General features: G+C 36.4%; 1 protein-coding gene across 2 annotated transcripts in view; it reads right to left on the reverse strand.

The window, feature by feature from the left end:
* LOC149847861 (putative ubiquitin-like-specific protease 2A) overlaps nt 1–14,623 on the reverse strand; it is a 53,509-nt gene that overhangs the window by 16,327 nt on the left and 22,559 nt on the right. For both annotated transcript variants that reach the window (XM_090005008.1, XM_090005036.1), the window contains exons 8-12: nt 9,043–9,132; nt 4,181–4,312; nt 3,689–3,889; nt 3,543–3,598; nt 3,288–3,381 (exon numbers count right to left, since the gene is read on the reverse strand). In XM_090005008.1, the coding sequence (XP_089861134.1) occupies nt 3,288–3,381; nt 3,543–3,598; nt 3,689–3,889; nt 4,181–4,312; nt 9,043–9,132 (573 nt within the window). The remainder of the gene's footprint in view (nt 1–3,287; nt 3,382–3,542; nt 3,599–3,688; nt 3,890–4,180; nt 4,313–9,042; nt 9,133–14,623) is intronic.

Consider the following 14,623-nt stretch of genomic DNA (forward strand, 5'->3'; position numbering starts at 1 on the left):
TTAAAGAGACTGCCTTCAATGGAATGGAATTCAGCTAATAATGAGTCCTGAAATGAATCTAGAAAAAGGATTTGGTCAAATGATAAGTTCTAAACGGGATTGAAGATGGAAATCAGTATTGTCCATACTCCATAACCATTTTCCACCAGCTACAGAAAAGACAAAAATATTTAGTGAAGTAAGATAGACAAGAGAACTAGGAACCCAAAAAATTCAGGATGCAGTGAGAAACTGTTAGCAGTAGCAGAGTGAAGATACATTTTTCTCTTCTCTGTCATTGTCACCACTTATTTTTATCAGTAATTTATAATTATTGTGTTATACCACTTGTAGGTGGTGCATTGTAGTTTTTTATTATTTTAAGTCTGCTTGTACTACCTTAATTAGGGCTTTCATACATAAATTAAACAATATGGCATTTCCTCTGGCCATAGAGAAAACATTACAAGTCACAATGCATCTGGGTATCTTTTCCTCTTCTTGATTCTTCCTAAGAAGGTTACAGCCAGATTTACATGGTATGAGGGCCACCAATTCTTTGTCTACCACATGCTATTGTGTTATTCTTATTGATGATTACGCCCATTTTGCCAGGATTTACTCTCTCAAACACAAACTTAGTGTATAGAATTTTAAAGAATTTAAGACCTTTGTGAAGAATAATTTCAAGGAAAACATTTGCATTTTCCAATGTAATGGAAGGGGATAGCACACATCTAATGAATTTAAATCTTATCTAAGGGCACATTTGTCTTAGACATGGGCAGGAGAAAATACTTTCATATTCACTTTTTCACATCAAAGTCGAATCATATGAGAAATTCTTCATACAAAACTGATTTTTACATATTTCTTTCATAGAGGGAAATGTGTTTCTTGCTGTTTGTTTCACTTTGGAAAGGTAAGTGACAAACTTACTATTGGTAGGCATTGACATTGTATACATTCTATAGTGGCCCTCATCAGAGTTCACCATGAAGCTTAACTATTCATTATCACTATGTGAAAGTAAAAGCTATAACATCTTTAATTATGCCCCTTACTGCATTGCTTCAATTTATTCTGATACAAATATAAGGGAGAAAGCAAATGTGGTCATCCAACATTTTCCATAACAGTTCGACGTCATTTATATCAAATGTCAGTGTTAACAATTGGCATTCTAACAACATACGAACCAGAAAAACACAGTTTCCAAGCTACATATCATTTTTCACATAATGTTTCTCTTCATTTCTTTGTGCATTTTCAAAGTTTTGGAGTTCAGATTTTGACATATGACCTGAGAGCATTCTACAGGAGCCATTTCAGTCATGTGGATTCCACCATCATGATTGAAGACATGGTAGGAGATGAATGAAAGCGGACATGGTTGTCCGTGTATAGAGTAGCGGTCACTGACATAACACTGATAGGTCACTATTCAATGATGGATGTTATTGCAAGTGGACAGAGTGGTACTCACAGAAGAGAGCAAATGAGTTGATAAGGTTTTATGACAAGCTGGGAGAATGGCTTGGAAAGTTGTCCTCTAGGGGGCATATGAAATCAGTTCCATAGGAAAAGGCAATTGAAGAGAAAATGGTTCCCATTGATTGTGGCCCCAGAAATAGGGAATTCATTCTGGTGAGATAATGACTCATTTGAAAATAAACTCTCTTTTAACCAAAATAGGTTAAAGAAAAGGGCCCTGATGGACAACACCAAAAATTATCATTGAAGTTCTTTTATCTTCAATGTTGTCTGGTCTAGTGGTGTTACAAAAAATTCACAGACAAAAGTTAGTCATACCACCACATTTCTAGTAAATAGAAAACCTTCAGAAGTGTTTTGAGTCCCCAGACTATTCTATGTTGTCTAGCTTTGGTTACGCAAAGATGAATGCAAAAGGAGACCACTAAAAACAGAGTTATATATTGTTGGTTATTGCGATAGACATAAAGGAGATGTGTTATTCTATACACAAAAGTAAGTTTGCAATTTCTATATGTTATATTCTATGTCACATGGACTCGCCAAATAGGCTGCCGCACCCACATCGCATCGGTCAATAAACCTTGGGTGCAATCAACCCGCACCCAGGGTTTTGTCCAAAATGGTCGGTCACGAGTCGGGTTCGAGCTCGACCCGAGCCTATACCGACCTTGCTCGAACCGACTCGTGTCGAGTACCGAGCCTGACCCGGCCCGGCTCGTTAGCTCGTAAGGGCTTTGCACAACGGACCGAGCTGAGTCCAGGCTCAGCAGGCACAGAGAGAGAGAGACTTCCCCCTTCTTCCCCTCAATCGGGAAGAAAGAGAAAGAGAGAGGGGAAGAGAGAGAATCTTCCCCTCTCTCCCCTCAATTGGGAAGAACGAGAAAGAGAGGGGAAGAACGAGAGAGAGAGAGAGGGGAAAGGGGATGGGGCTCGAGGCAGGGCGGGTCGGGGGAGGACCTGGGATGGGTCGGGCCTATCGAACCTTTTATATATATATATAGGAAAACCCATATCTTCAGACGGGTTTTCCTTCCAACTCGTTCAAACGCGCGGTGGAACGCCGAGTGTTATTTTTTTCAAAAAAAAAAAACAGAATAGGCAGTGGTTTTTGAACAGATGCTAATTCTCTGTTTTTCCGCCCAGAGATTTAGCGGCGGTCAAGATTGTCGCTAAAAGTAATGAACGTGCAAAAAAAATTATGACGAAGCGTCACCGTTTGATAGCGTGCGATCAATGGCAACACTTTGTCCAACGTATGTGTTTGAAGATACGTGTTACTATATATATATATATATATATATATATATATATATATATATATATATATATATATATATATCCATCCTCACCCCTGCACCCAAGTATTTTTAAAGTGCCGCATCGGTGCACCCGTACCCGCATCCGCACCCACACCTATGTGACATAGGTTATAATTGATGAGCCAAGATTTTATCCCTTCACAAGGTCGATTAATGCAGAAATTAAACAAGAAACTGAATATCAAAGGTGACAAGTCATTCTTTATCAGTGGTACCATTGATAGTGGTGATGTTACAAAGACTACTGATCAACATGATGCATTTCAACACCCAGAAGAGGATTTAATTAGATATTATGTGGAAACAAAGAATCTTCTTACAAGTTTGTACTAAACATGCTTCCAATAGAGCTACTTGGGTATAGACAAAAGTGAACTTCATAATGAAGAAAACAACTACATTTTCCTAGGGAATAAATGTGATGCATGTCACTTATGTAATCAATTACCCTGATTTTGCACTAAACAAAAGAGGAATCTGGAAAAAATTAACCTTTGCACTAGATCCTTCAAGCCTCTATGACTTCCCTTAATTGAATCCATGTGCAAGATGCAAGGCACCTTATCATTCTCGTTGACTTTGCCGTCTGAAAATCAAGTAACACGTAAAAAATACACACATCTGTATATATATATATATATATATATATATATATATATATATATATATATATATATATATATATATATATATATATATAACACAACATGGGGTATGAAACAAAAGTAGGTGCTTGAAAATGCTTGCCTTCAAAGTAAGCTGTTTCTCCAGGATGACAAACAACCATCAAACTCCAGTGAAGGCTGAAAGTTAAAAAAAATAAAATCAGCAATATCAAATAAACATCTAAATAAAGCACTTCAATAATCACAATAATAGCAAATGCTTCTTACTTGAAGTTTACTGGTATAAAAATGTAATCCTTTTTGAAAATGTCAACTTTGCGTGTCCACTTCCTAACACGCTGAAAAGCCACTTTGCCTTCAAAAGCCTTTCCTGGATTCTTGTCCAGATCTGCTAACTTCCGAAAAAAGAAACTGTTAAAGAAGTGAAACCGGATCTTGTCTTCCAGCTTGAGCTTGGATTCCAGATACCTGTCAGTCATGTTAATGATATTTATAACATTAAACAAATATATTCTCAAGCTCCTACAGTTTAAAGAGCAAAACAAGAATATTTGTAATAAAATGAAGACATTTTGAAATGTTGAAAAAGTGCCAAGAAAAGGTGGAACAAAGATCATTATCTGGTCAAATTTGTTTGAAATTATTTTGCTTCCCAAAACTTTTAAAGAACAAGTTGCCTTTTTGCTACCATAAGCAAATGCATAACCATAAAAACTGAACCACAATTTCAGTCAAAGCATTGGAATAAGCATGACTTACTTGATATAGAAGTCGATTATTGTGTCATTGATAAATGTATCTGGCTGTAATAGCTCAATATCTCTCTTACTAATTGAAACAGCGTCAGAATCCCCTTTGGGGAAAACAAGATCTTCGAAAGACTCAGGAAACCTACAAAAGGTGGTAAGAATTTCTATCATGAAAAGATAGAACCAAAAGTAAAGAACCAGTTAACAAAACCAAAGGATATAACTAAAAATGGAAACAAAAACATAGCAAGAAGAATATGAAAAGTCAAGAATGACATAAAGCATGTAGAGAGCCAATGCCTAGCTATATAACAGGAAGAGAGGAAACCTGGGAAGCCAAAGTGAGAAGCACCAAGGCCTAATTGCTGCTATACTCCTAAGAAAACCTGAACAAGCCTATGAGGCATAACCTGAAGGCATTTCATTATAAACTAAGTTAATTTGGGATTAAACCCGCAATAAGGTTCAACAACAACAACTACGCCTTCATCCCAAAACAATTGGGGTCGGCGATATGAACCAACAAAGAAAATTATTATGGGTCTTCCACATGAATCCTTCTCCTCCATTCATTTCTATCCAATGTCATGTCCTCGGTGAGGTTCAAAGCATTCATATCCTTTCTTATCACCTTCATCCATGTCTTCCTAGGCCTACCCCGACCTCTTTTAACTAATATATTTTCCCATTTCTCCATCCTTCTAACTGGAGCATCATTAGGCCTTCGTCGAATATGTCCAAACCACCGTAAACGATTCTCTCTCATCTTATTTTCAATGGGTGCAACGCCTACCTTCTTACGTATCTCCTCGTTCTGAATCTTATCTTTTATTGTATTTCTACACATCCATCTCAGCATACGCATCTCAGCTACACTCATTTTTTGAATATGATGTCTCTTGGCAGCCCAACATTCCGTACTATATAGTAAAGCGGGCCTAATAGTCATCCTATAAAACTTTCCCTTCAACCGCAATGGCATTCTACGATCGCACAACACTCCAGTTGCACTCTTCCATTTCATCCACCCAACCTTTATCCTATGATTCACATCTCCATCAATTTCTCCATACTTTTGAATGATAGATCCCAAATATTTGAAAGAATCATCCACCGGTATTTCGTGCTCACCAAGCTTCACTACACTCACATCACTACTTCGTTGCTTACTAAATCGACATTCCATGTATTCTGTTTTACTCTTACTCAACTTAAAACCTCTTGCTTCCAATGTCTGTCTCCATAATTCTAACTTAGCATTAACCCCAGCTCTAGACTCATCAATCAAAACAATATCATCAGCAAACAACATACACCACGGCACATTTTCTTGAATTGATCTCGTAATCTCATCCATCACTATAGCAAATAGGAAAGGGCTTAAAACAGATCCTTGATGTAACCCAACCGTTATAGGAAAATTGGTTGTCACCCCTCCACAAGTGCGGACATTGGTTACTACTCCTTCATACATATCTTTAATTATACTAATGTACTTGAGAGAAACACCTTTCTTCATCATTGTCCACCAGAGAACGTCCCTAGGTACTCTATCGTAAGCCTTCTCCAAATCAATAAAAACCATATGTAAATCTTTGTTCCTCTCTCTATTTCTCTCAATAAGTTGTCTAAGAAGATGTATAGCTTCCATAGTTGATCTTCCAGGCATAAAACCAAATTGATTCTCCGATATCATGACAATCTTCCTCAACCTAGACTCAATCACCCTCTCCCAAAGTTTCATAGTATGACTCATGAGTTTTATACCACGATAGTTTGTGCAATCTTGTATATCATCCTTATTCTTATATAGAGGCACCAAAGTACTCTTCCTCCACTCATTAGGCATCTTATTTGTCTGCCAAATCTTGTTAAAAAGATTTGTCAACCATTCTAAACCTTTCTCTCCCAAGCATTTTCAAGCCTCGATAGGTATACCATCTGGGCCAACTGCCCTTCTTGATTTTATTTTCTTCAAAGCCTCTGCAATTTCTTTCTTTTGAATCTTGCGCATGAAGTCACGATTCATCTCATGAAAAGGAATTGAAAAGTCTCCAAGATCCTGAGCATGACTTTCATTAAATAGCTTATCAAAATAATCTTTCCATCTCTCCTTAATCTCCTCATCTTTGACTAAAACCCTTTGCGTTTCATCTTTGATACATCTAACCATACCCAGATCCCTCGATTTTCTATCTCTCATCTTTGCAAGCCTATAAATATCCTTCTCACCCTCTTTGGTATCCAACTTGTCATAAACCTCCTTATATACCTTATCTCTCGCGTTTCGAACTACTTTTTTAGCTTCCTTCTTTGCTATCATATACTTCTCCAAATTCTCATTATCACGATTTTTACTTAGATTTCTATAACAATCTTTTTTAACCTTAATAGCTAATTTGACATCCTCGTTCCACCACGATGTATCCTTACCTAGCGGTGCACCGCCTTTAGACTCACCCAATACCTCCTTAGCCACCTTTCTCATGCCACCCGCTATCTTATTCCACATAGATTTTGAATCCTCCTCGAGACACCAATCAACTTCCTTAACTACCTGCTCTACAAACATTCTTTGTTTAGCTTCTTTCAGTGTCCACCACTTAATTCTAGGATCTATCATATGTCTATCCTTTTTGCGGTATTGTCTAATTCTAAGATCTAAAATTAAGACTCTATGTTGTGTAGCTACACTTTCTCCCGGTATAGCCTTACAATCGATGCAACAACCCCTATCTCTCTTTCTAAGTAGGAAAAAATCTATCTGACTCGTATTAACCCCACTTTTAAATGTTACTAGGTGAGACTCCCTCTTCCTAAACCAAGTGTTTGCTAAGATCATATCATAGGACAAACCAAAATCTAAAATCCTTTCTCCACTTTCGTTTCTTTCTCCTATACCATAGCCTCCATGGATACTCTCAAATCCATCCCTACTAATGCCTACATGCCCATTAAGGTCACCGCCGATGAAAAGCCTTTCTCCATAAGATATCCCTTGTACTACTCCATCTAAATCTTCCCAAAATTGACGCTTAATGGAATCATCTAAACCTACTTGAGGTGCATAAACACTAATAATATTAATAATATTCGTACATAATACTAATTTAATAAGTAAAATCCTATCACCCTTCCTACGGACCTCAACTACATTATCTATAAACTCACGACTCATAACAATCCCTACTCCATTCCTATTCGTATTTATTCCTGTATACCAAATCTTATATCCCCAAGGTTCTATCACTTTTGCTTTCTCACCTACCCATTTGGTCTCTTGTAGACATAAAATATCAATCTTTCTCCTACACATAACATTTACTAACTCTACCAACTTACCAGTTAAAGATCCTATGTTCCAAGTGGCTAACCTAATTTTATGGTCTTGGACTAACTTCTTTACCCCCACCCGTCCAACAAAGTGAGGGAACCCTTGCCTATTTGACACCACACCCAGGCGCCGGTGTGACGCGTCGCTTCCGGGCGACGACCTAGCAACCCTTGCCCATTTATCACTGCCTCCGGGCCTATAGAGTACAGCGCGTCGCTCAGTAGGGAACGCCCCAACGAAATTCTCATATTGGTTCATATTCATAGGGTATGACTAAGTTTTTATGCTGGCTGTCACAGGCCTACCGCAACCCTCCTCCTTTATCCAGGCTTGGGACCGGCAGTGTATAACTAAACAGTTATACCAGGAAAATAAGGTTATAATCCCAAATTAACAGAGTGCATCTCAGACAGAATGTCAAAATAAAGCCAATAACTCAAAGCTATCTTTGCTGCACAGGGAAAGGACTTAGTGATGACTAGGCAACTTAGTAGGGACTACGTGACCTAGATGACTGACTTAGTCCATTGTATAGTTTTATTGAAAATAAAACTCCCTAACCATGTGATGGCTGTCTGCAAGAGGAGATTCAGTTGACTAGTTGCTCCCAACTTTTGACTACATACGATGCTCCTAAAAGGTAACAGAAGGAAAGAGAATGTATCTGAAAATTTTCAAAATTTCTACAGTTCTGGAATTATACTGGGTCTATAAATTTTGATGGTAATTTACAAAATTTATAAATTTTAAGGACATTATAGGCATTCTTGAAAAGGAAGGGTATTTCTAAGGTTTCAAAATAGTACGAACAGAATACTAAGTGCTAGGGTCAGGAGAAAATGTGCTTCTAAAGTTTAGAAATAAATGGCAAAACAGGAGCTGCACCCCTGGTACGAAACAGATTACAGAACAAGTATGATTAAAGCATGTAAAACTTACACATCAATCAACAAAAAGAAACAAAAGGAAAGCTTACAAAAACATGTAAAAGCTCATGATACGGAGTATCCAGACTTACAAGGGAAAATTTTCTAGTACAGTGACCTAGCAAACATTAGAGGCACAACCCTTTATATAGAAGAGAAGGGGGTTATACTATGAATATGATATAGTTAAAGTAGGACTAAATCCAACATACAAGTGAATAAATAAATGAAGATAAATTTAAAGTTCCTAAGTTGGGTATGCGAATTCCAACACATGAATTCATGTCAACGAAATAATGGAAAGATTATACAAGAAATACAAATGAAGAATGTTGAAAAATGAAAAGTGCATAAAGGCAAAATATATGACAACAAGAACATGCACAGAAGACTAATTCTTTTGATGACAGAAATGTCACGACCATACAGATGGAACAAATTTTTTTTTTTTTGCCCTCTTTCTGTATGTCAAAAAACCAACAAGCAGAAAATCCTAACTTTCAGCAATGTACATGTCAAACAAGTAATGCCAAAAATTGAAAATAATAAATGTTTTCCAATAAAATCAAGTGGATTCATTAACAACTAACAACACAACATATAACCATTTACCCATCTGAATATCCATTAGGACCCCACAAGGCTTTCTCTCTTATAAATTCATCAACTTCGCTAGCCATTTCAGCACTGACACGAAGGCAACTGCCAATGAAAAAGAAAAATATCAGAGAATAAGACTGCAGTGATCTAAGTTCCATGAATGCGACAAAAATTTATTAATGCATGGTTGGAAGCTTTGATCAGGATAGCATGCTGGATTTAGCAATTATTCTGACAAATAAATGCATGTATACTTACAAAAAATGTTTAAAACTCAGGAACAGATAACTACTGTAACTAAGGTAGGAATCCAACAACTTCCCAAAAATCATGAACCAACTCAAATGGCTCCACACAGCTAGGACAATTCAGATTAATTCAACTCTTGAACATTCTGGAAAAATAAAGGAAAAGTCTATGACTTCCACCTAAAAAGTAGAAAAACCTTTACCCAGTGATTTAGGCTTGTATTCTTGTCAACAATATCACAGTTTCAAACCTTCCACCACAACTGCCTACTTTACTGTTCTTTTTTTGGAATAGGACAAGGTCATTTATTTAACACTTTGACTCCAGGCTTGAGTTCAGCTGATGCTCAAACACAGATTGAGCTTGAATTGTTTCATAAGCTCAGATTGAGCTTGAACTTGAGCTCGAGCTCAACCAGAGCTGAAGACAGCATTTGGTGCTACAATTCAAGCCAGAGCAGACTAGCCCACAGGTCATCTTATTTACAATTCACACACTGAATAAGGCTTACGGTGGCTAATTTAGCAACAGGCAGCCTTAAAATTAAATAAATGCCCTACAGACTTCAGATTTACTACTGTTGAAATAAATCTTTTCCTTAAAGTATTATATGAGTACAATCTAAAGCCATTGACTCAAAGCACTCTTTAAAAGCTAACTTAGTTTTTAAATCGCTGGACCAATAGCTAAATGAACTATGACAAACAGCACTCCGTGCATAATGCAGGTACTAATAAAAAAAAATCTCTGATGGATCTTCTACTTTAATTGTGTGTGTACCAATGTATCCATGTAGATTCCAAACTGCAGCCTTTGAATTCCAGACTAATTACATTATAAGGCATTAATTTGTATTGCCGCATGCAACATTTTACACAGATTCATGCATACAACATTTACCTTGCATTTGCCACAAAATCACTACTACTGCTTGACACCCTTACTGCAGCTTGAGCAATGGCAACCCTAATCTCGAGAATTAAGAAAGTTCTTGAGAAGAAATTTGAAAGGAAACGGGAACCATATTTTTCACTATGAACTAAAAAATGGTTGGTTCAATACAGACAATGTTGGTATATAATGGTAGTGAAAAAGCTCAACAGAATATGGGACTGGCTATACTCCTGCTCCCAGAAGAAATGCTGGGCAGCACGAAAAGAGGTCAACTCAATCAGAGTGAACAAATAGGTGAAAACTGGAGAGAAAGGATGAGGTTGTGTACACAAGTATGGGACTTTAAGAATTGTTCTGCAACAAAGAATTCACCAAAAACAGGGGTGGGTGAAGCAAAGAAAGAACAGGAACAATGGGCATCCTGTCAGGCAGAACCCACAAGGAAAGGAACAGTGTGACAAAGTTCAACCTTCCCAGGGAGGCCACCTAGTGAGAAGGATCTCACAAAAAGAGTTTAGGCACTGGAGGATAAGGAAATAAAGAGGAAAGATATTCTCCAACCAACACAAGAATGAACTGTTCAAAAGCTAAATGAAAAGGGGTGGGTTAATAGAACAAAAGTTCATTAAAATGCTAATGAGAAAGCCCCTAAGGAGCTAAATGGAAAGGTGGAGAAGCAAACAAAGGAAAGGAGATTGATCATGTCAGTTATCTCATCTTCATTTAACCTTTAATGCTTTACATGCATTTTACGGGCTTTCATTTTTGCCATTTCCTTTTCTCTCCAATTATTGCTTCTCTACTTTTATAATTTTCTTCAACCAAACAAACAATTAGTTATAACATGGTTTATCACCTAGTAGCTTTTCCCCAAGAGGTTTCAGGCAGAACAGATTGGATTTAAATTACAATTTGATATTTAACAGTAAAACTTCAACTTATGATTGAGCCAACAAATGCCTCATAATAGGCCTTCACACTAGTTTCTTATTGTGCAAGTGCATCTCTCTCTCTAATAACAATAGGGTGTCACTAGTGCACTTATTTCCTATTTTAAATTGTTGGATTTGTTTAGTCTTTAGAACAAATTAAAAATGAGGCTTTAAGATGGTTAAACGCAAGAGACATAGATGGCTTGATCTTATGTCTCATTCTTTTTATTCTTTTTTGCTTATGTTACAAAAGAAACTAAAACAGAAAATTACCTTACAAAAGATCAACTTTGATTTTCAAACCGATTTAAAGTCCATGTTGTTATATATATATATATATATATATATATATATATATATATATATATATATATATATATATATATATTCTATTCATGTAAACCAAAATACCTACATTTCATACATGTAATAAAAGGTACTGTCCACTAGGGACAGTTTTTATATTTCTTCTCTTTTACCTTTTTTTGTATTTATGTAAAAGGGTCTGCCTCCAACAGTCATATTTGTTGTGACTGTTGGAAGCTGCTCCCAATTGTCAAAAAAGTGACTGTTGGGAGATGCTCCCAACGGTCACATTTGTGACCATTAGGAGCTCTTCCCTCTTCCTCTATTGTAATGTATATATAGGGACACTTGTCCCCTTTTCCTAAGCATTTGCTATTTAATAAAATTATATTTTTTATCACTTGTGTAAGCTCTTTGTGTTAGCACTTTAAGTGCTTTGTATGTGTTCTTGACTTGGTTTCTTAGTAAACCTTGAATCTTATTATTTTGTAATACCACTCTAGTGGTTCATGTACCTCTTCCCACCGGTTCGTGACACATGTGTGACCTACACTTATCTTGGTTTAAGGGCAGGCCAAACCTAGGTTCAACTAATTTCGTTGTATGTGGTAACTTCCAAAGTTTCACCACCATATTACCAGAAAAAGGAAAAACTTAAGAAATCTATGAAGTTTCTTCCTTTTATTGGTAATATGGTGGTGAAACTTTGGAAGTTACCATGTACAACATGAAATTTCACAAGGACATGGACACAAACAGGGACTCAATACAAGTATGACACTAGACACAAATACATAATTTTTGTGAAAACTAGGACACAAGGACATAGAGGTGGGCAATGGGTCAGATGGCCCACTAGCCCGGGGCAGCCTAGCAAGAACAGGGCCTAGACCCAACCTGGTATTCAACGGTCCGATATCAGCTGGGCTGTGGGCCAGCCTAATACACGTAGCCATAAACAGGGGTCAGCCCGGCCATGGGCCCTCCTGAACCAGGAAAAGCTTGAAGAGGCTCGGCTCTGTCATCAGCCCATCAACCAGTCCAAAATCAGGTCATGCCATCCAATTGTCCAGCGATACAAAGACAGATTTTTTTTATTATTTAATTGATAAGTACAGATTTTTGGTATGTCACATGGGTACGGGTGTTAAGATTAATTCAGTCTTTGTATATATATATATATATATATATATATATATATGTGTGTGTGTGTGTATACACATATATATGTATATATTTTTATATATAATATTTTAGTTATATATAATGATATATTGTGTATATACGTACGTGTGTGTATATATATTATATATGTATACATGTTTATATTTATATTTATATTTATATTTATATTTATATTTATATTTATATTTATATTTATATTTGAGTAAACCAAGGTTGACTTTACTAGCTGTTGGATCTAGTCCAGTGGATAGTAGGGCCTTTTCTCTCTCCTCTTTAATCCCTCTTTTTCTACTCTTTCTCTCTTATAAATATGGGTGGGTGTGCTTTGTAAAGTGTGAGAGTGATGGGTAATTCTAGGTTTTTGTGTGTTTCAGTGTATTGCAGTGAGGACTTTATGTATTTTCCTTTTTGTATTTTTAATGTTCATTATTAATGAAATCATTCATTCACAATATTTGTATTGTATTTGTTTCAATGTGTCCTATGTCACCTGGGTATGGGTGCGGGTATGGAGGGTACGACACGGCAATTTAAAAAAAAGTGGGTACAGGGATACGGCTAAATATATACTGAAAAATATATACTATATATCTAAAATATATACTGAAAATATATTTTATATATCTAAAATATATATTATATATTAAAAATATAATTTATAATATAATATAATGTAGAACATGTGAAATGGCATGTTCGGTACTCATACCCGTGCCGACACAAGTATGCCATTGCCACCCAAAGTGGTGCATCGCGGTATCTTAGAATGTGTCTTGTTTGTATTCAAATGCTTTTTGGTTTGGCATTTAGGTTTCGGTTTGGAGTATCTTGGTTTCCACGCCATTTCGTGACAACAGGTGCGGTATGGGTACAACCGTACAGGGGTACGATGTGGCAATTTCAAAAATGCGAGTACAGGGACAAGGCTATATATATAATATTTATATATAAAGAGAGAGAGTTTGGGTCTAGGTCTGGATTATATATGGATCCACTATATTAGGATCCATATATAACATATCTTATAAAAGGGGAAGGACCTCCTTTTTGCTCTCTCTCCCTCCCTCTTCCTCTCTCTCTCTCGGATTGTTGCAGGAGGAGGAAGAAGAAGAAGAAGAGGTACTGAAGAGGTACTCTCTCTCTCTCTCAACACCAAAAAAAACAAAAAAATGTGTGGGTCGGGTCCTTGTGCGGGATTGAACCCGACCCAGCACGTACCCGTACCCATGTCCTGCCATGTCAAACACGGGTACGGTGGGTGCAATGGAGTGTCGGTGTGACATAGCATTTTTGATATTTTAATATATATAATATATTATTTGAAAATATTATCAAAACAATTAAAACTAGAAACTAATATTTGAACATTAAGTGTGCCATGTGGTGTGTCCACATGTCGTGCCACCTAGACATAGGACCCTGAACGACATTGTCTTGTGACACAACTGAAATTCAAGAAATGCCTTAAATGGTGTGAATCTTCATATATGTATATATGCTACAATTCAAGTTGTTTTGAATCAATTTGATGTCGTAGATGTGTTCAGCATGCTCGATTTAATGGTATCAACCAATGTTGTATTATAGTGTATCGCACGATACGCTATGATATGTATCGTATGATTCGTATCTATGGGGTGTTCTGTTACGATACACACCCTATCTTGATACGGGTGTGTATATTATGATACGCCTTTGTATCTTACGATACACTCCGATACGGGGCGTATCTTAAGATACACTATAAATGCAGTTTAAATGCACTTATTTTAAATAAAAATCAAAAACATATAAGGCCCCTTGGGGCTAGTTCATATTCATCCCCAAAGAGCTTAAGAGTAATTTAGAGAAAAAAATCCAAAAAAAAAGATGATGTTGATGATACTCAATGATTGATGTTATCTAATTCATTTTTTTTAATTTAAAAAAAATAGTTATGTAAAAATTTTAAGCATTAAAAAAACACTTATTTTTTTTGTTTATGTAAACACACATTATTATGAATCTTGTGACTTAATAGCTTAGAT

The sequence above is a fragment of the Nuphar pumila genome, chromosome 1 (genome assembly GCF_984573655.1).
Source record: "Nuphar pumila chromosome 1, dmNupPumi1.hap1.1, whole genome shotgun sequence".
In the NCBI taxonomy this organism is placed as follows: Eukaryota; Viridiplantae; Streptophyta; class Magnoliopsida; order Nymphaeales; family Nymphaeaceae; genus Nuphar; species Nuphar pumila.